General features: G+C 43.5%; 2 protein-coding genes across 2 annotated transcripts in view; one reads left to right on the forward strand and one right to left on the reverse strand.

Moving 5' to 3' along the window:
• Nucleotides 1-6,285, reverse strand: part of LOC106005600 (retrovirus-related Pol polyprotein from transposon 17.6) — a 35,561-nt gene extending 29,276 nt beyond the window's left edge. The window contains 1 exon segment of the mRNA XM_045071937.1: nucleotides 6,111-6,285. Within this exon segment, the coding sequence (XP_044927872.1) occupies nucleotides 6,111-6,285 (175 nt within the window).
• Nucleotides 1-25,607, forward strand: part of GRIN2A (glutamate ionotropic receptor NMDA type subunit 2A) — a 600,982-nt gene that overhangs the window by 141,697 nt on the left and 433,678 nt on the right. The window lies entirely within an intron of this gene.

A 25,607-nucleotide genomic window follows, 5' to 3' on the forward strand; every position in this document is an offset into this window, starting at 1 on the left:
TGTCAAGGCTAGACTTGAGGTAGACAGCCTTGTTTTTCTTGGTCTCCACATTATATTTTTTTAAGGGTTGAAAAAGTAAAAAGAAGAAGATCTTATGACGTGTGAAAATTATATGACATTCAAACTTCAGTGTCCGTGAATCAAGTTTTATTGGGAAGAAAATATTTTTTACTCTGCCCTTTTTGGTTCTTTGGCTGGTCTAATAATCAAATTAACATAGAACAAATTAACAGGAGAAAAATTTAGTTCTAGGGCTTCTTAAGACTAGACAGATGGTCAGGCAGTTGAGGCTTGTATGCCATCCAGAGTTGAGGAGAAGGGTGTAAGGGTCTGGGACTTCAAAGCAGAGAGAGAGAATTCACAGGAAGATGAAAAAAAAGTAAATGTTTGATAAACAAGTGTTTGCTGGGCTATATAGAAGCAGTGCGGTATGGAGAGGACTTTCATTTCCAAGCCCTGCTGAGCTCCCCACAACTTACCTACACCTAGTCCATATTTTTTGTAGATATCTCGGGTGGCAGTTCTCTTTCTGAACCAGCACTCTATCTAAATTCTTTTAGACAGGGAGAGGTAAAAGTTTTTCTTGAAACGGCTGGATCTTGGTCATCTTCAGCTCAAAACAATCCACATTGCCAGAGTGGTACATTTTGGGGAGACTTGTTCTGAACCCCTTCAGTTTTATAGGAATGTAACAAAACTCAAGAGGTTCATTACTTTACATATATCAAATTGAAAACAACCCAAGGAAGTGATGAAAGCCAAGAGCTTTCATTGCTTGTTATAAGTCAGGAGACAGGGAGGTAGCTCTCAAAGCACTGTCTCCCCCTGAGGTTAGTAGAGGAAGCTTTCATTCAGTGCCTCCGAGGGCAGGGGCAGGGAGCTTGGAGAGGCATTTTTGGTTCAATGGCACATGCCTAATGTGTCAACATGCTAGGGCCTACATTGTATGTTCAAATAATGGCAGATAACTCTGCCCATAGGAGGAGATCTTAGTGTTGTAAAGAACTGAAGGCAACTTCAAGTCAGCTCAGGGGGGCTTCCTTGCAGACCGTCAGCTCCAGGCTGGCTCAAACTGGCTCACATAAGGTGCTATCAGGTGACCCCTACTTGTGCGACTCCCTGGCTGGAACTATTAGTTCAGCAAACCAAACACATTCCTTCCCTGCTTTTGTCCCTTCCTCTCCTCCCTTCTGCCATGACCTTGAGCCCTCTATTTGAGAACTTCTGTTGCCTTCTAGCTACAGGAACACAGCCACACCCATTTGCTGGGTATTTTCCACGGTGGCTTTTGTGCTACAGGGCAGAGCTGAGTAGTTGTGACAGGGACTGAACAGCTCACAAAGCCTAACAAATTTGTCATCTGACCCTTTACAGAAAAATTTGGTAACCCTTAATGTGTTGCCTTGCTGGTAACAATGAGGTCGCACACAAATATGATATAAAAAAAGATTCCATAAAAAGATGAAAGCTACCTACGTTCTCTCATTTTATCTTCATGATAGCTGGTGTGATAGGTTAGGGGATATGTTATTGTAATAATGAAAGAGGACTTAAGCTGCCTCCACTTTGACCTCAGTCTCCACATTCTGATTAAGTTCTTCTTTATAGGTTCTCTCTTAACTCAGGCAAGAGGCAGGACACTGGTGGCCAAAGCATCCGTGATGGGCTCTTAAACTACCTGTCTCACAATAACAACTGCCCTGACCCCAGGAATACCCTGCTTGATTGACTCCAAGACAAGGATCTATCTGACCTTTACTGCTCACCTGCACATACCCACTGACCTTTGTCCCCCATTCTCCTTGTATAAATCTAGAAATAATTTTCAGCCCTTTGGAGACAGTCTTTGGAGACTCTAGTCCACTGTCTTCCTGGTGTTGGCCTCCCTGAAATACATCCCTTGTTTCAACACCACTTGTTTCTCTGTCTTTGGATTTTATCCATGGTGGGTGGCCGAACCTGGTCTGTTTAGGACTCCAGGTGCTCTTGCACCCGTGGGCCCTGATTGCAATATGGAGTCCAGTTCTTGATGTTCTTCTTTTTTAAAATAGCAATGCATTTTCAAAAAAGATTTTATTTATATATTAGAGAGAAAGAGAAAGTATGTATGAGTCAGGGGAGGGACACAGAGAGAGAGAGAGGGAATCTCAAGTAGACTCTGAGCTGAGCATGGAACTTGACATGGGGATTAATCTTACAACCCTGAGATCTTGACCTGAGCTGAAACCAAGACTTGGACTGTCAACTGACTGAGCCACCCAGGTGGGTGGCTTCTTTTGACTTCACCCTCCATTTCTTCTTTGGCCCACATCTGGACAGGTCAATAAAGCCCTTGTTTCTTTCCTGTTTTGATGCTGGTAGGAAATTCAGACTTCACAAATCTCTAGTCTGTGCATAGGAACTCTCCCCTACTCCCCCAGCCTCACCCCTTAGCCACTATAGAGGTCCCATTTGCTCTCTCTGCCTCCCTCTGGCCAGTCTGGAGCTGACTGTGCCTATGCTGGTCTCCCCAGAAGTCCCTTGTGTTGATTAATTCTCAAATTCTCTTGGTGTGTGAAATGTCAGCAGCCTAGACATTTTAGCTACACTAATCATTGATACATCTAAGGGATCTACTTTATTGGCTAGATTGGATGGTCTCAGTACCGCCATACTTAACTTTAAAACTTAAAACTATATGGTAAGACAAGTAGAGAAGACAGAAAATGGATTTTTAAAGACCTGTTGTTTCCCCAGTAAATATGTAATATGACTATCCAACCATCCATCCTTCTAACATTTTTGAACTGCTCCTATATGCCAGCTACTGTTTATAAGGGCAGAATCTTTATTCATCTTCGACTTTCAGAAGCACAATGGGCTTGATTCCCAAGTGGATTCCCAAGATCCTAGGATGGTTTGCCATTCCTACTTAGTGTTGACTGTGGAAACATACTTCTACAGGAAGCCCAAAAGTATTCATTGTCTTCTGGGTTAGTCAGGACACTTTGGGATGAAAGAGACTCAGAAATCAGCAAGGATGGTCAGCATAGAACTGGCCTCAGGGCCTGGGCAGTGTTTTTACCCTCTCTCACACACCAATGTGATGCAAAGGTATATTGAATACAAATATTTGTATTAGAATGGTATCAAAGGGGTGAATTCTCAATGAGAAAGCATTGTCTAAAGTGAATTCTATTAAACCAATTTAATTCTGTGATGAGTGATCTACATGAGTCATTAAGCTATTCTTAATTTTCCATACATCTTCTTATTTTTTCATTTTGCTGAAATTAGTGGCATGGGAATTGTTTTCCACTTAACTTTTACAACAAGTTTGACTTAATCTACTGTTTCCCCCACATTGCATATACTGATTACAACTTACTATTGATTCCATTTTGAGACCATTATTTCTGCCAAGTTCTGTTTTCCTAGGATAAATTTAGCAAAGATGCACATTTTGCGGAGAAAAATGTGATTCATTTGTCAATTTTTAAGCAGAAGTAAGTTTGACCCTCTGTGATGTGTAGTTGTTTTCAGGGTTGTTTGCATTGATAATTTATACTTGTTATTAATGGAATAAAAGAATGATAGTCTGTATAGTCTGATAGTCTATAGTCTGATAGTCTGCATTTATTTCTTAGTTACTCCATAAAGAAACTGTTAGCTGTTTTCTAAGGCATAGAGGCATGGAGACAGAAGTGGGGAGATTTGGGGAAGGAGTGGAGAGAGGAAAGGAGAGAGGAAGACCTAGAACAGAGAGAGAGATGAGGAGGGAAGAAGACTCTAGAACACATCTTGTCTCTGAATCAAGGGGCCCTAGATCTGTTTTCAAGATGTTTCAGCATCAAGTTGGGTTCTAATCCCCTTCAGAGAAAGAACAGGACTCCGGGCATACAGACTCAGGCTCCGGTCCTGGCTCTGCTGCCTACTCACCATGTTGCCCCTGGCAGGTCACCTAACTGGTCTGAACCTGGGTTTTCTTATCTGTGGAGAATACCCAGCATGCCCATCTCCTAGGGTTGCCGTGAGGACTCAGAGACTCCATGTTGAATGGTGAATATAACACTGACACCTGACGAGAGCTTGGTAAATGTTTGGTGGTAGAATAACCATCATTCATAGTAATAACTGATTTCTGGTACAGAGACTTTATCATGATCTTCTGTCTTGAGGATTTGCAGAAACCCTCCCTGCTGTTTTATTCCCTCACCCATGGTTTGCTAGTAAATGTTCAACAACTTGCTCTTTAGGGAAAATAAAGCCTCGGTTTGTGTCCTTTGCCAACTTTTGTGGCATAAATATCTCCACCGTAGCTAGTTTCAAGCTCCTGACGTGATGTTATGCAAGTTGGAACTGGGAAGAAGCGTGCAGAAGCTACCCATGATGCAGTGCTCCTACCACATGGATACTGTAGATGCTGTGGGCATAACTGATTTCAAGAGTATAGATAACAGTCAAATGTAGTGAAATAACTAGAAAGGGATAAAGTTTGAGTATTACTTTTGTTTTTTAACATGGGGTATAATTTTTGTAATGTAATAACTTCTAATGGTGGCCATTTATTTGTTGTTGTTGTTTTAAAGATTTTATTTATTTGACAGAGATCACAAGTAGGCAGAGAGGCAGGCAGAGAGAGGGAAGCAGGCTCCCTGCTGAGCAGAGAGCCAGATACGGGGCTCGATCCCAGGACCCTGGGACCATGACCTTAGCCGAAAGCAGAGGCTTTAACCCACTGAGCCACCTAGGCGCTCCTAATAGTGGCTATTTAGCAGTCAGCTTGCAGAATTTCTGGAAGTGTAAGCATCAGGTCTTGTGAGACCATCTGGATCAGTTCCTGCACACCATGGCGGATGCCCCCTGGCCCTCCCCGACCTCCTTATCCAGTCCGTCACCCAGGCCTATTGATTTCATCTCCTATATATCTCCTTTAATCAGTACTCTGCTCTCCATCTTCATTTCCACCTTCCTGGTCTAAGCCATGACCACCTCTTGCCTGGATGGTTATAGAAGCCCTTCTAACTTTCATTTTGCTTATGTTTCCCACCTGTTCCATTCTTGATTATGAAGCTAGAGGTATCTTTCTCTTTTTAAATAGACCTTATTATTATTATTTTTTTTTTTAGAGCTGTTTTAGGTTCACAGCAAAATGGAGCAGAAGATACAGAGGTTTCCTATACGCTCCCGGTCCCACATGCATGCACAGCCTCCCACGTTATCAACACCCCCATCAGGATGGCACATTTGTTACAGTTGATGAATCTGTGAAGAAGGTCAGGACAGTCTCCTTTTCCTGCAGTGGGCTCCTTTGGCATGTGGATTATTTTGAGCTGAAGGCAATCGGTATCTTAGGGGTACAAGAGAAACTTTTTTTTTTTTTTTTTAAGATTTATCTATTCATCTTTAGAGAGAAAGTGCACGTGAGCACAGTGGGGAGGGGCATAGGGAGAGGGAATCTCAAGCCAGCTCCCCACTGAGCACAGAGCCTGACCCGGGACTCCAACTCACGACCTTGAGATCCTGACCAGAGATCCTGAAACCAAGAGTCAGATGTCCAACTGACTGTACCACCCAGGCACCCCCCTCAAGAGAAAATTTTGCCTCTCTCTTAATTACCTAGAAGAATCTAAATTGGGGGTCTTTCCCAGAAGAAAGGTTATTACCAGAAATAATTTTTTTTTTTTTTTAGATTTTATTTATTATTTTGACACAGAGAGAGAGCGATCACAAGTAGGCAGAGAGACTGGCAGAGAGAATGGGGAAGCAGGCTCCCTGCTGAGCAGAAAGCCCGACGCCGGGCTTGATCCCAGGACCCTGGGATCATGACCTGAGCCGAAGGCAGAGGCTTAACGGACTGAGCCACGCAGGCGCCCCCCAGAAATAAATTTTATCTGTCTCATCTATATGGCAGGGCAAACATCTTACCACTAAACATCTACCTTCATTGCCCTGTGAGATGCATTCCCTTCCTCTGAAATCCCAGATCCTTTCCCCTTTGCCCTTAGCTCAGGGCGCCATATATATTTATACCTTACGTTGCGTGACTATCTTGGGAATGTCCCTGTTTGTGTGGATTCCCTGTCCCTGTGCTCTTAAATTTGATTTTCTCCTGTTAATCTATCTCATACCAATTTGATTCTTAGTCCAGCTAGAAGGACCTTTGAGAGGGCAGGATTTCACGTCCTTTGACACCAGCATGGACACATCATTATCACCCAGAGTCCATACTTCACATTTGAGTTCATTCTTGTTGTTGTATGTTCTCTGGGTTTGGCCAAAGGCATGATGACAGGTGGTGACCATCGCAGAATCCTACAGAACAGTTTCACGGCCCTAGAAATTGTGCTCCCTCTACTCCTCCCTGCCTTCCCCTCAGCCTTTTCAGTCTGACTTCTTTCCCTTGGTAATAATGTGCATTTAAGGTTCCTCTGTGTCTTTTCAGGGCTTGGTAGCTCCTTTGAGAGTTCTTTTAAAATGCAAATCAGCCGTCCTCTCCTCCTTCCTGCTCTTTCTGTTCTGCCCACGCTTGAGCTCCTTTAGTCCCCCCGTACTGGCCCCTCTCCCTCTGGCCATGACTTTGGCACTGCCAGTCTTCTCAACTTAATCACTTTTGCTTCCTTGCTGCTTTTGGCTGAGTCTCATCCTTGGGAAGCATCATCTCGTCAGGAGAGCCTCTTCTGCTCTCTCTCTTTCTGGATGGAAAACCACCTGTCTGAGACGCTTTCATTCAGTACCTATGAGAGGAAACCTTTGTCTGGGTGTCTGATAAATGTCTGTCTCCCTTGGGTGACAGTAAGCTCCTTGAGGACAGGAGGCATGACTGGTTTTGCTCCGGCACCAAGCATCGCGTTTGGTGCGTGATACATGCTCATTAACTATTTGTTGGCTGCGTAAATGTTGACCAAATCTAATTAACTCTGAATCTTACAGACCTCCTGTTTCTTTTATATTATTCCAAATATCACCATGCAGTGACATCTGAGGCCTGATCTGGCCCCTGTTCCAGAACACCTGTTGGGTTAGGATATGTCTTACCTCATTCTTTGTATTAGATTTATTCACTTCACCAAATTACGCTCTTTATTTACAAAGACCATTGAACTGAGATAAGAGATAAATGAAAAATGAAAAGACTGGGTTTTGGTGTTTTGTTTTTTTTTTTTTGCTTTTGGTGGTTGTGTTTCTCCTAGATTGAATTTCCCAGAAACATGATGAATATTTATTACAGCATTAACCAGCCCACTCAACACCAGTTGCTGGCTTTGTTGGCATCACCTTGATGATGCAACCCAGTCAGTCATTCTTTTTAAGTCATTTGGCCAATAATTACCATCTAGGGTTTTGGACAAGAAAGGAAAACCATCATCTTATTTGTCATAAATCCCTTATTTGCCCAGAGTATTCAAAAAGACATTGCCCAGAGGAGGAGGATTCTTTTGAGCTGGCCAGGCATTCCAGAATGTACTTTTTGTACCGGCTGTCGGTAGCACTTTGGGGCAGACATTAATCAAATTCTTGACAGAGGTTTGTGGGATATTAATGTTGGTTGAGGATTCAATCCACGGTCTTCCTTTAAGTGGGAGGAAAAGCCCAGCTAAGTCTGAATGAATCTCATGGTAATTTAAGTGGAAAGGGTTTAGCACTTCCCCTGTATGGGGGATGAAATTAAAGGATACCTTTAAGAGGTGATTTCTCTTCTCATCAGTGGTGGAGCTGAGACTCCTGGTTCCCAGTTCAGATGAAGGAAGTCTTGCCTGGTTTGCCAGAAAGACCTAACCCCTAGATGCGGAGTAGAAAATCCCATCTATATCCAGTGGCACTGAGCACGTGCAAGTCTGACAGTGTGTTCAGGGATTGAAGGGTATTTCTTTTATTCAGATAGAAGGTGAAGACACTGAGCTTTCTTGCCTGAGTGGGCTGAAGACTTGCAGTAAAACCTGTCTTCTTCCTGTGCTAACTCAGAGCGAGGTACTCAGAGTGATAGGGAGACTGGGCTCTTACCTTCTCAGAAGTTCACGGTTCAAAAGGGATGAATTCCAGAACTTGGCAAGAATGTTTCTCTGCTGTAAAACAGGCAAGAGGCTTACTGACCTTAAAGAGATTTACATCCATACTGAAAGGTTAGAGAAAGGATTTACAACCTCTAGGTTTCTCATGGAAACGTTCTGGCAAGAGGAAGGGGGAAGTGGTCACTTCCCATTTTAGCAGCCTGGAAAATTCTTTTTTTTTGCCCCTTTGCAGGTGATACCCAATGCCCCCAGAACTTTTGGAGTGATAACAACAGAAGAAATAAAATCTACAGTGGCTTTATTTTTATCAGTCAGGTTTTTCCACAAAGTGTTATTATACAGGTAACACAATTTCACTGTAAAGAGATTGCTGAAGTAAAAAAAAAAAAATTATAAGGAAACTCAAAAATCATCCTTTGAGGTTCACTCTAAAAAGATGAACTAAATCTGGGACTGCTTGGAAATTATGTAAATATCCTGTTATAATTAACAGTGAACTCTTTTGTATTTTTCCATCATCAAAGCTGGCTCAGTATAATTGAATAAAATGTATATAACGAATGAAATTGCTAGAGAACCAAAGGAAGCAATTGTAATTATCATTAACTTTCTAATCACCATACCGGCATAACACCTTTATTTATGTAGCAAAACACTGGTAAGTGGAAGGCACAGGAAGGAAGATGTCACAAATGAACAGACAGCCTGAGAACTAGAGGTTATCCCTTCTATTTTTTTCCATTTGTTTTCTCAGAGATCCAGATCTGCATTCTCTGTGCCACCGCCGCCCCAAAGTGACCATCACTGCTGCTTTGGTTTATCCCTGGTTCTTCCTTACACTGAGGACAGAATGATCCTGCCATCTGACAAATCAGCTTATTAGCTCTCTCTCCCTCCTCTGTTCAAAAGATCTTTACTGTTCAAAAAATTCAAAAAATATTTACTTGTTCAAAAAATATTTACTGAGCACCTATCAGGGACCAGCCCCTAATCTAGGAAGTGGGATGCAGCCATGAAAAGGCAGGTGTGATCCCTCCAATGGTGTTCTCTTTGCCCACTTCCTCTTCCATCCTTACCCTCCTCTGACTACTTGAGGCTCCAAAACAAAGACCCCTCTATTTATAACATCCTTGTATTCCAAGGACCCAACATGGTGGCACATATTTCATATGCTTCTCTCTAATAAATGAATGAATTCTCCTTTGTTGAAATTATTTAATGAGAGCCTGAATGCTAGAGCTGTTGTAGAAGGAATTAAAAAAAAAAAAAATCATTGGAGTCTTTCCATTTTATCTATGCTGTTTTATTTCTGCTTATTAAGATATGAGCCAATATAATAAGTTATTACAAAAATAAATAAAAGAGGAAGTAAACTCCTTCACATCATTAACCTCCAGAGATAAATACAGTTCATGATTTGATGTGTACTCCTCCAATTCATTACTCTTTTTTTTATGAAGCTATGTCTATCTATACTCACACCTACATATGTATATTTATATCCCACATATAATTTAAAAATCCAAACAGGATCATAGTAGTCAAATGAATCTTCAATTGCTTTATCCCCCCCATTTGATAGTACATCTTGACTTGAGTTTCCTCTGAATCCCTTTTTCCAACTTTAAATTGTATGCTTCTGAATCAAAGCCAGAAGCTCCCTTATTTTTATTAACTAGTTCTCATTATTATAAAGGAAATCCATATACATGGTAAGTGTCTTTAACAGCATGGAAGGGAATAAAATGAAATGTAAAGCCTCCCTCCTCTTCACAGCCTGTTCTACTCTCTAAAGTTAACTGTTTTTAACAGTCTCCGGAGTATCCTTTCAGAAATTTCCAGGGCAGATAAATATATATGTACACACACACACACACACACGCACACACACACACACATGCATGCACACACACACATCCATAAAAAGAACTCACTTTTTTCACTTGTTATATAATTCACTGGAAAGAATTCCAAGTATTTAACAACTTTGTCTTGGGTAAATTTCTCTCAAAGAAGCCCCTGGCAAAGCAATAAAATAGTCAGGTCTGGAAATGGTCAAATGCTCATTTATCTAGCCATGGCACAAACTGCCTGCCTTTCTTTAAAAGGCATCCCCCTCTTCTCTATTAAGAGGTCTGCTAGGTCATTGCTGGACAGGCTTCCCAGAATAAAAACTACATTTCCCAGGCTCCTTTGTGATAAGGTGTGTGCATGTGACTACATTTTGTCCAATGGGATGTGAGAGGAAGTGCTGGTGAACAGCTTCTAGGTTTTGCCTTATGAAGCAAGCTGTGTTTCTTCCTTTTGTCATTTTTTTCTCCTTTCTATTGATTGGAATGTGGACTTTGGGCCAGGAGAACAAGGATAACACCTTAGAGATGAAAAACACAATAAAAATGAAAGCCTCCAGAGGTCCTGACAGCTTTGCAAAGCAGAACTGCTATAGCTGCTCGCATTTCGGGGGGAAAGAAAAATATTCTTGTGTGTTTGCTCTTACAAGCCATTGTAATTTAGAGTTTATTTTATTCATAGGTGAGTGTCTGTCCTTACTGTGAGCATTATTATGAGATACGATTTCCCTGTCCATAGGCCCATTTTCTGAATGAAAGGAAACACCGGTGAGGAGGATTGAAGCAGAAAATTTTTAGCTTTAGCCCAGCAGGGTCACCAGTAGCCTGCATAGTTTTGATGAGGGTCGAGTACATGCTGCTTATACATCTTAAAGGGCCTCACAGCCGCTTCTACATCTCACCGATAGTTAATATCAGACTGAATGATATGCACAGAGAAATCTTGTGAAAGTAGTTTTATGAGTAGAAATTCGAAGGAGACATTTATGGTCTAATATTCCCTGCATGTCCCCTTCCTCTCGAGTACTAAGCAAAGGTGCTTCATACAGCTTCCTACAGGTCCTGTCCCTGTGCTACTTAAATAAACTTACTAAGTTACACCATGTGATGTCTCAAGAATTCATTCTTGGCTGTTGTGCTTGACAGCCCCACAACATCAGGATTAAATTATGAATGTTTTAAATTCATATCACATGAATGATTTTTAAAATTATTCTGGGGAGGTTAATTCCAAGGGAAAAAATGTGAACTTTAAAAAGGGGAGAAAAAAATCAATTTCTCCCCCAACTTCATCTTTAGTTTCCTCTTCAGAAAACAAGAACAGGACCAGAGGGACCCCTTTGAACAGAAGACTTTTTGCTTATGGTACATTTCCCACTTAGCCAGTAGCAGATTTTCTGCTCATTTGCCTCTGAACACGGTGACTTTCCTTGGAGGCATTTGACTTTCCAACAGAAACTGAGGTTAATAGAGACAGGCAGCAAGAAGAAGACATTTTAAATACAAGAGTGGCCAAAGCAGAAAGGGTGAAGATCCTGGGACGTACGCTTCCCTGTTGTCTGTTTGCATTATGAGTCACATCCTTGAAAGCTGGAAAGAAGTTCATGTCCCCAGCTCCGGACCAAGTGTTAGACTTGATTATTGCCTGGTGAGAAGTTCCCCATCTTTGTCCTGACCGGACTTGGGAGCAGTAGAGAAATGGGACCACAGAAAAGCCCCGGCGTAGGGATAGTTGAGGATTCACTGAGAGGACCAAGGGGCAGGGACACATTACCATGTACAACAACACTATTAATATGGGGATTAAGGTTTGCTAAGGAGAACCATATAAAACTCGGAAATAAGGCAAAAAGATGATCATAACCAGCTAGAACATCTAAAGAGCCTACCTAAAACTTAGCTGACACCCTGGGATAACTCAACTCTATTTGCACAACTGATGAGTGCCAAGATATCTCATCATTTTATAGAATTAGTAAGGTGTAATGACTTTCTTTTCTGTCTAATAGAGGTAGTTAATCCAAAGGTTATGGCTTTATTGCCCTGTAGGATATTAACCAGTTGTATGTCTCATTTGGTAATAGCAATTCTATCTCAGCTTCTTTTTTCTTTTTTTTTTTTAAAGATTTTTTATTTATTTATTTGCCAGAGAGAGAGCGAGCGAGAGCGAGCACAGGCAGACAGAGTGGAACGCAGAGCCAGAGGGAGAAGCAGGCTCCCCGCGGAGCAAGGAGCCTGATGTGGGACTTGATCCCAGGACGCTGGAATCATGACCTGAGCCGAAGGCAGCTGCTTAACTGACTGAGCCACCCAGGCGTTCCTCAGCTTCTTTTTTTAAGTGTTTACAACATTTCAGTTTCTCACAGTGAAATAGTCTTGTCATTATTTTGCTTCCCTCATAAATAAGTTAAATAAGACTTGGACACATGCATAGTATCTATCTGAATGAGAATTATAGTTTTAAAAAAGTCTTTCGGAGACTTACTCTTTGATGGAGTATAAGCTTTGGCCTCAGCTTTCTTGGTTTTGAGGACTGGGTCTGACACTTCAGCTGTATGATCAGAAGCATGTCATTTAATCACTCTGGGCTCATTCATAAGAAAATAAGAATAGAGCCAATTTCAAAGTGGAGCTGGGATGACAACTACATGAAGGCTCTTAGTGCCATAACTGGCTCAAAGTACAAATCTGTTAAGGCAGCCTCTATTGTACGTGCCAGGAGCTGTGTGATAGAGAATGAAGCAGAAATCTCCATCCCCCATTTCCACCTCCAGCCCCATCTCTGTTCCTTGAGTCAGTCCCTACCCAGCCATGATAGCAGGAGGTCTTTTATAATGCAACTCAAGGAGGAGAAAAGAAAGATGCACTTATAGCATGATGAAGCTTAGGTGTTGGGAAGAGACCCCACCTGGCCTCTTAGGAGGTCTGACTGATGTGTAGATGCTCTGCCTTAAACTGGGTAAGAGGCCTTTTTTCTTCATCCCCCAGCTTCTCCCCACCCCCCAGGGGTCCCAGGTCCCCTTCAAGTCTATTCTGGGGAGCCAGATGCAATGTAACACTGAAATACTGGTCCAAGACACAGAAGGCAATCACAGGGGTTTGGGGAGTTGAATGCTCATTGGAAAGACTCTGTCAGGTGGGTTGGGGGTTTAGGGAACTAATCAGAGGTAACTCCCAAGACAAAGAGGCCATGCCAGGGACTGAGCATCCTGGTCCAGATTTCCAAATGAGTGACTGAGGCAGGATTCGAACCCATTCACTGAGAGAGCTGAAAGAGGCAGAGGAGGGGCTCCACTCACTTTCCCCACTTTCCTGCAGAAAGTGTAGGGGAGAAAAATATTTTCCCGCCATCCTTCTAGGTTCTTGGCTGAGACATGCCCAGATGAACAGGAGAAAGCTACATTTAATTACATATGCATGGAAGCCCCACAAAAATATAAGACTCAAAGACGTGACCCAATCAGGAGCTTTTATACATTTTAGACAAAGAAACAGCATGTGAAGAATTGATAAGACAAAGGGATTCGGGCAAAGGGTAGTAGAATGGTGAAGAAGTAACAGGTTTTGTTTGTTTATACAGACTTCTTGGCCCTAAATTCCCTGTCTCTGGTGATAAAGATGCCTTCTACCCTCCTGGCACAGCGCTGGAATCATCTCGTAGAAGCCATTCTGCTTGATTTGTAGACATATTTGCTCCCACCAGTGATTTCTGTTCAGGGCTCTCTCTGACAGGTACTGTACTTCTGACGGATAGCGTAGCATGTTAGAGATTGAAGCGGGAGGTGGGGATCTGGGTTCCCCGGCTCGTTCTGTTACCTCGGGTCTGTCTGTTTCAGGGCAGCAATGTCTTCATCTGGTGGAGGTGGAGCTGATGTCGCCGGGGAAGGAAACGAATGTTAGGGTAACAGATGATCACAATGAGAAGGCTGTTCTAGACAGGTGGGCCATGGCCACGGTACAGACTTTGTGGGCTCCAGGCACTTTGGCCATCAGGGGCCCTTTCCTCCATTAAAAAAAAAAAAAAAATGCAGCTCTGCACGTACAAAGGTAAATAAAATCCAAGCTGGGATAATTATTGCCATATTCATTTCTTTCTTCTGACTTTAAAATGAAATGGAAACATGATACTTAAATGTATCGCAGGCCCTAGGTGGCCACTGTGCCTAACAGGGAATTCTGCCCTGTCTTGGGCACAGTGAGTGAACACACACACGCGCGTGCACACACAACACACATGTGCCTGTGTTACACACCTGAAGCTTCTGTCCAGTTCCACGAGTGTTCCGACTTTTTATTTCCTTGAGTCTTGGCCGATCTGCCCACAAGTCTGTGTCCTCTGCTGGGCAGTACTGAAGGACGCTGTCTTTAGCATGTGGGATTTGCTCTCGGACACTACCAGTACCGCCAGCTGGATCCACACGGGGTCCTCCCGGCCCAGGGAAGTGCATTTTCACCATAATTCATTCACTTTGATCAACATCATTAGGGAGTTGCTGGCCCTCAGCTTCCTTTGCTGCAGCCAGTCCCAGAGCTCAACCCCATTCACCTGCCCCTCTTGGAGCCTTCAAAATCACACGGTCACTTTCAGTGCCAGAGTGGCCCTACAGAGTCCCCTGTTTGTTTATCCAGGGCAGAGCTCTCTGACTGACTGCTGGGATTCGAAAGCCTACAACCCTGACAATAGGATGGTGATGACTGAGGGAGAGACTACAGCTGAGGAAACAAAGCAAGCCGATTGGCAGCCCCTCCGAGGCTGAGGAGACCCCTGGCTGGCCTGATGGGCTGTCCTTTGGGGAGAGCTGGAGGGGCAGCCCCAACCCTAAGACTCACACCAGCTCACTCTGTTGCGTAGTTAATACTAACCAAGCTAGAACTAACATGTGGGTTTGGAGGAAGCATCTCTTGGCGGCCGCCTCCCTCCGCCAGAGCTTAGGTGTCCAGGGGATGTTTCCACAGTGTGATCTGAACACGGAGCTGCTCCCGGAAGTTGTCTGAAAATTCTCTGAGAGAAGAGACCCCTCGTATACGCTTGTGTCATGGCATCTTGTGTAGCACATGGTAGCTGCTCAGGAAATCTTTATTAGATATCTTTGTCTGTTTGGGCTGCTGTAACAAAGATGCCCTGGACTGGGTCATGGAAACCGCAAACCTCTTTCTCACTGCTCTGCCGGCAGATTCAGTGTCTGGTGAGAACCTGTTGCTGATTCGCCAATAGCATCTTCTTGCTGTGTCCTCCCGTGGTGGAAGGGGCGAGGGAGCTCTCTGGGGTCTCTTTTATGAAGTTGCTCATCCCATTCAAGGTCATCCACATGACCTAATCACCTCCCAAAGGCCCCACCTCCTAGCACCATTACATTGAGGGTTAGGATCACAGCATATGAATTTAATGGGTGGACATAAACATTCAGTCCGTTGCATTAGATAAATACCTGAAATTCCTTCATCATTTAATTAATTTATTTACTTGAGGGAGAGCAAGAGAGCACGTGCACACTCTTGTGAAGGGGAGGGCAGAGGGAGAGGGAGAGAACATCTCAAGCAGACTCTGTGCTGAGTACAGAGCCTGACATGGGGTTCAGTCTCAGGACCCTGAGATCATGACCTGAGCTGAAATCCGGAGTTGGACACTTAACCGACTGCGCCACCCAGGCACAGCTGAAGTCCCACCATTATTAATCAATTCTACTGGATGATACATTGCCCTTTTTTAAAGATGCCTCTTAAAATGCAAACCACCCTAGTGACAAAAATACATTCAAATCTTGGGTCCTTAGTTATTTAATTTTGTTAGTTTATAAAATCAGTGGTCTATTGCCATGGTTCAAAGTTATGATTGGTTGATAACCCAGCATCTTGATAATATTGGGTACCTATGAAAAAGGAGCCTGGACATAGAGAGGAATGGAAAAGGAAGAGTAATCTGGCCTTCTGTTTGCTTTTTTGTGTTTGTCCTTCTGTTCTTCGTCTATACTATATTATGTGACTAATTTAAAAAACAAAACAGGGGCGCCTGGGTGGCTCAGTGGGTTAAGCCGCTGCCTTCGGCTCGGGTCGTGATCTCAGGGTCCTGGGATCGAGTCCCGCATTGAGCTCTCTGTTCAGCGGGGAGCCTGCTTCCTCTCTCTCTCTCTGCCTGCCTCTCCATCTATTTGTGATTTCTCTCTGTCAAATAAATAAATAAAATCTTTAAAAACAAAACAAAATAGCTGTACTAACGTACTAAAATCATTGGTATCACTACATGATTAGACATGGTGAAACACCTTTATATTTGCCTATATACACATTCATATATGTATGTGTTTATATATGTATATATGTATGTATGTATACATGTATATATACATATTTACATATATTTATTATATATTATTTTAACTGATATTCAATCACACACATGCACACACACACACAAATCATCAAATGATGAAATTAAAAAGTTCAGAAAGCTTCAGGCATGGCTGGATCTAGGTGCTTAAATGATGAAATAAAGACCCATTAGTCAGCCTTCCAGGCTAGCAAACCCGGGGGGGATGGAATATGCATTTCCCAATAATTTGGCAAATATTTTCAGTCTTGGGACTAATGCTGATTATTTCTGCCTAGTTCCTACATTCCCTCTTGAGTACAGAACAGGGAAAATCAGGATACTGTTATCAGAAGAAAGAGGGATAGATGCTGGGAAGGCAGAACTACATCCTTCCATGACATCTGCGCATTCATGACTCATCCAAGGCCTGGGACACAGCCTAACAATCCATTTGGCTTTAGATTTACTTTCTGAGAGCTCATAGGTCAGGAATGGCTCAAAATTTCTGGACTATCATTAGGATAATTGAATTATGAATTCAGGGTGGAGAGAAAAGTCAGATACAATGACTAATTACCAATGATACTGACTTCTGTTCAAATTAGAGAATCTTGAAAGGAGGGTGGAGATACCCTCATCGAAGCATACGCATGGTTCTATACATGCCTTCTTTTTTACTGTAAGTTTGTTGGTGATTTTGGCCTCCCTGTTTTTTTTTCAGTCAGTGCATTACACTTTCCTTTCAGAGATCTGCCTCCCCATAGTACACAGCCTTGTGAGGACCAGCCCCTGGCCACAGATGCACATATGATCCACCCCAGGGGAATCTGTTCCATGGTGTCAAAAAATAATGATTCTGATACTTGTTGAAGAACAGTACCGGGGGGCCTGGGTGGCTCCGTGGGTTAAGCCTCTGCCTTTGGCTCAGGTCATGATCCCAGGGTCCTGGGATCAAGTCCTGCATCAGGCTCTCTGCTCAGCAGGAAGACTGCTTCCTTCTTTCTCTCTCTCTCTCTCTCTCTCTCTGCCTGCCTTTCTGCCTACTTGTGATCTCGGTCTGTCAAATAAATAAATAAATAATCTTTTAAAAAAAGAAAAAGAAAAACAGTACCAAGGACTTTATTCAAGGGACCACTGCAGTGGGACTTGGAAGTAGGGGAGGGAGATTGGATTCAACTCCAAAGGCAGCACAAAATGTGGAGATTTAAAGCAAGGAGTGGGTTGAAGAAAGGGTAATTCTTGCTAAACCAACCTAAGGGGATTCTTGATGAAGGCAGCCCAAGGTGAGCAGATACCCTCCCCACCCCACCCCCCTGCGCCCCGAAAGGTGGTAGGTGAGGAATTTGATCAAATGTGGGAGGTGTGGATTCGGGCTAAACTTACTTGACGGGATTTTTGCTCAAATGAGGCAGTGCAGTGATAAGCAAGGACACCCAGAGGTTGGGGCCCAGAGGAACCTGACTACAGTTTGGTTACGGCACAGGGCTCTAAATTTTGAGGGCAGTGTTGGAAGATAAACTGAAGCAGGGTGCCTAGGTGGCTCAGTCAATTACATGTCTGCCTTCAGCTCAGGTCGCAAGACTAGGGTCCTGAGATTGAGCCCCATGATGGGCTCCTTGCTCAGTGGGGAGCCTGCTTCTCTCTCTGCCTGCTGCCCCCCACTCATGCTCCCTCTCACATTTATTCTCTATCTTAAATAAATAAATAAAATCTTTCAAAAAAGGGGGAACAAAGGTAAACTGAAGCATAATGAGGTGCCTGGGTGAGTGACCGACTCTCGGATTAAGCCTTGACTCTTGGTTTCGCCTCAGGTCATGATCTCAGGGTCCTGGGATCGAGCCCCACGTCCCTGAGAGCAGACTCTGCTTGTCCATCATGCTCTGCTTCTTCAACCATGTGCTCTGTTTCTCTTTCTCTCTCTTACATAGGCAGATAGATAGATGGATAATCTTTAAAAAAAAAAAAAAAAGATAAACTGAGCATATTAAACATTTAAAGAGTTTATTGGAGCTAAAACTTGAGTTAGGCAGCATCCAGTCTAGCAGACAGAAAGGCACTCCAAGTTGCTGTACAAAATGAAAGGCTTTCATAGGCAGAAGGGAGAAGGAACAAGGACATGATACTAGACAAAAAGCAGGTTGTTGATTGCAAGATCGCTTTCCTTCCGCGGATGGCAGGGTGTGTCGGGCAGAGGACCTTATTAGTGCTGACCAGGTGGTTCCTGATTGACTGGCTTAAAATTCCATTTCTGGGAAAAGCCAAAACTGTGATGAAAGTGGTTTGGTTACATGGGGCTTAGCACAAGTAACTCCACTTTCGGCCTGTTGTTCTGTTTTCAACAACAGTAATACAAAGATTGGGGGGGGAGGGGAAATGTGGAGCTGTAGAGCTGCCCCGATTCCTACTGTTTTGAGCCCAATTCCATAGCCTTTTCTTTGATTCTCCAAGTTACCTGATATCTTCTCCATCCTTTTCGGCATGAGCTCACCAGAGCAAATTTCTATTACTTGCACCCAAACGACATAACTAATGTCACAGCAGCTTGCAACAGGATCCCAGCACGTTCACAGACACTCTTGTTTGTTGGTTTCTTCCCCTGTAAAGTGAGACTATGAATCCCTCCTCGATGGGTTGGTGTAAAGATTCAAAATAAAAGGTTTAGGGCAAGGACAGCGTGTTTCATGTTAATGAATGACTTTGAATTGGGAATCTGTGGATAGGCTCCCAGGAGTCAGTGCATCTACCAGAATTCATAGGCTGAATTGTGTTTATGTAAGGGCATGTGCCTATACAGTTATTTAATTCAATTTTTTTTGTTGTTGAGAGGAGGGTTCATGAGATTTTCCAAGTGGTCCCTGACCCCAAATTATGTAAAGGCCCATCCCTCTTGCGGTGCTGGACTGTGAGTCTTTTGAGGTCAGTTTCCCTCTCTGTCCCAATCTTCTAGCACAATGCCTGCCACTGAGTAGATTAGTCAGTCAACAGATACCTGTTGAGTGAAGAAGAGATGAACTTAAAGTGCTCTGAGCTTTAGTTTCCTCCTTTATAATACTGCAGACCTGAAGAGTTGTCTCTGAAATGCATTTCATTTGAACCATTTCATTGGACCACATGACCTATGGTCCCTGGAATTCTATATCCTGGAGTAGTGAAATGGCATGTCCAAGAGAGCAAAAACCAGGGCTCCTGTCCATAGCTTAGGGCTCTGGCTTCTATACACACAGGACACTAACTTGCCCCAAAGCCTTCTACTCCCATTGAAAGTCTGTTGTTTCCAAGGGTTGTTGCAGGGTACAGTTGAGATAGGTGGTTGGCAGGTGTCGTTGGTTAGGTCCTTTGGGAAGGCAGATACAGGGACATGGCTGATCTACAGTTGGTAAGTTCTTCTGGTCCTTCCAAGAAGTGGCATCCAAATTTAGGAAGACTTGGTTGATTTCTCTTCCCCAGACTATCCCATCATTCAGAAATGATATACCTTTGCTTTCTATGGATCACAGCAGCAAAGGTGGTAGTGAACCCAGAGCTGGAGTGTGGGTCTGTGTGAAGGGGACATGCTTGTGCTCTGTAGGTGTCCCTGAAAGTGCCTAAGGCTCCGAAGGAAGGACAGCTTGATGACATGGAGCAGAATTCTAAGGGTGCAAACCTTTTTTCTCATTCCGAAAATTTCAGTTTCCAAAAAATCAATTTGAATCTTAAAAAGTTTCAGTTTCAAAATTTTATGTAATTTTCACTTTGAAATTTATGTAAATTTCACTTTTCCTTGAGAAAATTTTGTTAGCACAAAGAGTTGACGTGTCAAGTCAGACTCATGTGAATCACACAGCTAATCTAACATAATCCTAACTAGTGATTAAAAATTACAAGCAAGATAGATGTGCACATGTTACATTCTCTTATGGAAGAGCCCAGATATATCAGCTGTGGCTTGCTAATTGCTCTGAGTTGGTTTTGGACTAATCAGGAGTACCCAGTGGTGGGTACGAATCATTGTCTTCAAAGGAAGCAATTTTGGCTTTGTGGTTTCCCAGTATGAAAACTCAATTTGCTTGATTGTTTATCCTATCTAATTTGGTCAATCACCCTTGATCAGTCTGATTAATTAATGTGGATGTCAAGAAATGTTTTATACTCTTGGGGGCCTTAGGTGACTTTCTGAATCTCCTGCAGTTATTGATTAGTTGAAAACAAACTCTGGATTCCAGGATGCATGCTTATATGAAGGAGGGAATTAGTACTTATTATTTTGATTATTCTCATGTTCTAAAAAGAAAATATGTCATATTTAGCACCTCTGTCTTGTACATGTATCATTTTTGTCCTGCTTGATGGTTCCAATCCATTCAAGATATCATTTAAGGATGCAGAATTTAGGAAAAAATAAAGCTCCTTCTTGGTTAAATGCCAAGAGTATGTTGAAAGAACCAGAGCAAATCAGTCAAGTCTTAGCCCCCTTCTACCATCTGAACCTCTGCTCCAACCCCAAACTGCCTCTTGTGACTTTGGAAAGTTACAACTCTGCTGAGCCCTCAGATGAAAGCAGGTGGAAGATAGGAACATTTCTCTAATCATTATTAGTGATAAGAATGGTTAACACTTAACAGGTACTTGGATACTGTGATCAGACCAGCACCCACATCATCTTGGTTCTCTCAATGACGCTGTGAATTAGGTTCTATGAGTCATTCCCATTCTACAGTCCAGGAAAGTGAGGCTCAGAGAAATTCTATCACTCCCCATGCTGCCCCCATTAGCCGACCATTCTCATTCTGCACAAGAACATAAACGTCCTTGCTTTCAAATAACAACTATTCAGTGTTCTCCCTCTTACCAATCTCCTCTTCACCCCCAGTCGGATCCAGGGTAACTGAGAAAAGCTATTAAGATTTTTTTCCAATCTGGGATGCCTGGGTGGCTCAGTCGGTAAAGCATCTACCTGCCTTTGGCTTGAGTCGTGATCCCAGGGTGCTAGGATCGAGTTCTGCATTGGGCTCCTTGCCCAGTGGGGAGCCTGCTTCTCCCTCTGCTTCTGCTGTCTCTTTCTCTCTCTGACAAATAAATAAAATCTTGAAAAAAAAAAAAAAGACTTGCTTTCAATCTAACATGAAATATAGAAGTACAGTGTTCTGGGTTTCATTGTGACATTTTGCAATTTTTCTTAGGTTTTTGATGTTTTTTCATGATAAAAAACTTAATGAAAAAAAATACACAAAAGGAATCCAAAGCAGGGACTCAAAGCAGATTTTTCCACATCCATGTTAGCAGCGTTATTTTCAATATCCAAAAGGTAGAAAGAACCCAGACGTCCATCGATGGATGAATGGATAAACACAATGTGGTCGATCCGCACAATGAATATTCTGGTGTGGGATACAGCGTGGATGAACTTTGAAGACACTTTGCTAGGTCAAATAAGCCAGACACAAGAGGACAAGCATTGTATTCTCCACTGATATGGGGTACTCAGAGTAACCAAATTCATAAAGACACCTGGAGGGCAGTAATTACCCGGGGCAGGAGGGGAGGGGTAATGGGAGTTATTTTTAGTGGGGGTAGAGTTTTCAGTTTAGGCTGTTGGAAAGTTCTAGGGACAATGATGTGAATGTTCTTTCAAGCCACTAGACAATGGTTAAAAGAGTAAATTTTATGTTATATGTATGTTTTACCACAATTGATAATAATTACGAAGAAGACAACAGCAAAAACATTTGGCTTCAAAAGGAATGATTCATTCAACAAGTATTTGTTGAGCATTAGTGTGTGTGAGACATGGTGCCGGGCCCTAGAGACCTTCCGTGCGAGTCACTTCTTTCTTCTGGGAGCTAATGGTTGACTAGGGGAGGCAGACGGTACCTAGAGAGCCCCGAGAATGAAAGCATGATCCGAAAGTCAGGTCATTAGCACAGAACCTTTTTGTTACCTGATGTTACAGTGGAATGGTAATTCTGGCCATTGCTGCCTTGATTATAACTTTCAGGATCACAAGGAGTGTCTTACTTTCTTTCTTCTTCACAACAACAGCTGGAGTGCTATTCAGAAATGTCAGATCGTGTGACTCCCTCGCTGGGAGCCTGCCAGTAAGGTCTCTTCACCCAGGAAACAGAGGCAAAGTCCTTCCTCTGGTCTGCCAGGCCCCAGGGACCTATCCCTACCCTTCTCTTTCTCAGAAGTGTATGGTCCAACAGCAGCTCACCCAGTGAGCCTTCTGGGAAAGAAGGGTCCCAGCTGGCCTGTCCTCTGCTCTCCTTCACCCGCGGAAGCCAGGGGAGAGAAGACAATAAAAGAAAGAAAAGATCAGGTCAGATCTCCTAGTGAACTATCTCCTTTCTCCTCCTGCTGGCATTGGCCGCAGAGAGATAAGGGCCGGTCCTCATCAGTAACACAGGGCTCTGTGGTTAGAACTCCCCACCTCAGTTTAATGTTCCGTATCATCATCATGAAGTGCTTCATTCATTTTTGGACACGGCACCCCTCATTTTCTTGTTGTACTGGGTCTGGCATTGTGTTGCCAATGCTGGTCCTTGTTGTTGGTATAGAATGCTTTCAGCAGGTTGCACCTAGCCGGTTGAATTTACGAATGCTAAACAAACTTGGAATTAACGGACTTCTGGCAAATGTCCGAGTCAGCCGTATAATGACTGGAGTATAAAATGGACATGTTGTAGTCCTGCCCGCATCACTTAGAGGCCATGGATGTAATTCCTCGGCTGGTGTTGTCCTAATACACAAGGCAGGGTCTGAGGAGTTGGACTGGCGACCCCAGACTCCCCCTGGCTTCAGCTGGCTCTCAGGGGCACCATATCTTTTGCATTATTCATAGAGACAGCTTTTGGGTAAGATCTCTGTTACGGGCTGAATGTATGTATAGCCAACACCCATACATACACCCCCAAAGCCCCCCAGTGTGGCTGTATTTAGGGTAAGGAAATAGTTACATTACGTTTCCACACAAAGGGGAGGTCATGTGAGCACCCAGGGGTGGGCGGCCTCCTCCAGGCCAAGAGGCGAGGCCTGGAGATGAAACTTAACCTCTCAGCGCCTTTGAGCTAGTACTTCTGGCTTCCAGGAGCGTGAGAAACATCTGCCTGTCTTTAAGCCATCGGGTCTGTGGTATTTTGTCATGGCAGCCAGAGCTCGGATAAGGTCTGCATCCTGTGGCACTGAGTTGGCAATCCTATCTGTTACTGGAGCGAGCCCCCTCCCCGGTTACCCTTCATCCCCTTCTCTTGCTTACTTTTCTCCAGACCATCTGTCACTCTCTGAAACCCTGTTAGGGGTTGTTTTCCTTTCCTGGGGCTGTACGGCCAACAGAGAGGCTTAAGAACAACACACGTTTATTCTCTCATAGTTCCAGAGGCCAGAGGGATGAAGTCCAGGTGTCAGCAGGGCCGTGCTTCCTCTGGAGGCTCCGTGGGACCGTCCGTCCTTGCTTTTCTTCCCCCTGGCTCCCGGTGGCGGCCAGAAATCCTGGCATTCCTTGGTTTACAGATGTGTCCGTCCAGTCTCTGCCTCTGTCTTCACACAGCCTTCTCCCCTGCGCATCTGTGCCCCAATCTCCCACCTCTTATAAAGACCCCAACCGGGCGCCTGGGTGGCTCAGTGGGTCAAGCCGCTGCCTTCGGCTCAGGTCATGATCTCAGGGTCCTGGGATCCAGCCCCGCATCGGGCTCTCTGCTCAGCGGGGAGCCTGCTTCCCCCTCTCTCTCTCTCTCTGCCTGCCTCTCTGCCTACTTGTGATCTCTGTCTGTCAAATAAATAAATAAAATCTTTAAAAAAAAAATAAAGACACCAACCACGGGGTTTATTGCCTACCCTAAACCTGTAAGACCTCACCTGAACTTGACATAAACCAAGACCTTGTTTCCAAATAAAGTCCTATTCACAGGTACTGGGTGTTGGGACTTGAACTTATCTTTTAGGGGGACATAATTCTACCCATTACAGACATGAGTTTATTTTGTTTATTTCTCACCCTTCCATGGAGACAGCCCTGGTCCTGTTCTTGCCCGGCCTCAGGGTCAGGAGCAGTGTTCTCTGCACAAAACAGTTGCCCAGAAACCGTTTGTTGAATTAATAAATAAGTTTTAGATGCAGATTCAGATTCATAATATTCAGATTACATTCATATTCAGATGAAAGTTCTGCCACTGACGCCTCCCTACCCTCTCTCCCCCTCCCACAGTTTAGGACTTGTGCCCTGGGAACAGCAGCAACCTTGGAAAAAGCCCTGGGAAAAATGGTCCTGCCTCGAGATTTTTGAATATTTTCAACCAAAGCAAGAAAGAGCTTGTAGCAATCGATGCATTATTATTAGCTTTTCAAAAGCAAGCAACAGCCTCCAAGATTTTGTGTTTGAATATGACAAAATGTGTTTGGACCCAAAAGAAATGAAACCCACAGAGAGGTTTAATGTCTCTGCTTGATCTGTATTAATGTGCAAAAGAGAATACATTTTTGGGGTACATATCACTTTTTTTATACATCACATAACAGCATTCTCATTGGCGGGAAGGATATCAGAAGTGTTACTATTAATGTATTTTTACAGGTTTACAGGTTACAGTTTCACAGCTGCACTGGGCGCTACCCATATGAAGTTCGGTGATCTGGTCTCTGTCTTCCTCCATATACATTCCCCGTTATGCATAGAGTTACTATTACCTTCTCTCTGCTGACCTGCCAGTCTCATCAGCAAGCCTGATGGAGCTCAGGACAGAGACACAGCTCTGCAAATAGTCACAGTTCTCAGCTAGCAGAACCTCAAGTTCAATAACATTTATAACATCTCCAGCCCTCATGAGGACATGTGACCAGAAAAAAATGTGGTTTTTTTCCCCCTGGGGCTTTGGGGTGAATTTATCTTAAATTACATAAGGCTGCAGGACCTAGACTTTTTGAAGACAGAGACCTGGTTTAGAACCCTCCCCATGGTGTCCTTTCCTAGCTGTTGTGACTTTGGGCAAGGCATTCGACCACTCTGAACCTCAGTCTCTTTTTCTGTAAAATGTAGACTCTGTTCTGCTTTTTTCGATTAAGCCAGGGATTAAATGAGATACTATGGGTAGTGTTACTACACCGATGTTTATAAAGGGATCAAGTAATTTTGGGGGTGAGTGGGGGAAGGCCGGGGGTGAGGTGAAAATGTTACTGTTCTGAATGTTTCTGGGAACTGATTCATTTCAGTTGTGCAAGCTGAGCTGACATCCCAGATGTTTCCTGTTTATTTTAAACCTTTTTGGACCATACAAGGTGCATGAAAGAAGCCAGAAAGGGGTAGATTTGGTAACTCCCTCTTATTATGACATACCCCTCGCCTTGTATGTCATCCAGGTCAGAGGGGAGTGGAGCTACTGGAAAGAATCTAGTACGTCTTGGGGAGATACAGGGACTCTTTCTCTCCACACGCTTCATACTCCTAGCAGATAATGAAGCCAGGCATTAGTAGTATAAGTGCATGTT

The sequence above is a fragment of the Mustela putorius genome, unplaced genomic scaffold (genome assembly GCF_011764305.1).
Source record: "Mustela putorius furo isolate JIRA1106 unplaced genomic scaffold, ASM1176430v1.1 tig00004007_pilon_pilon_pilon, whole genome shotgun sequence".
Classification (NCBI taxonomy): domain Eukaryota; kingdom Metazoa; phylum Chordata; class Mammalia; order Carnivora; family Mustelidae; genus Mustela; species Mustela putorius.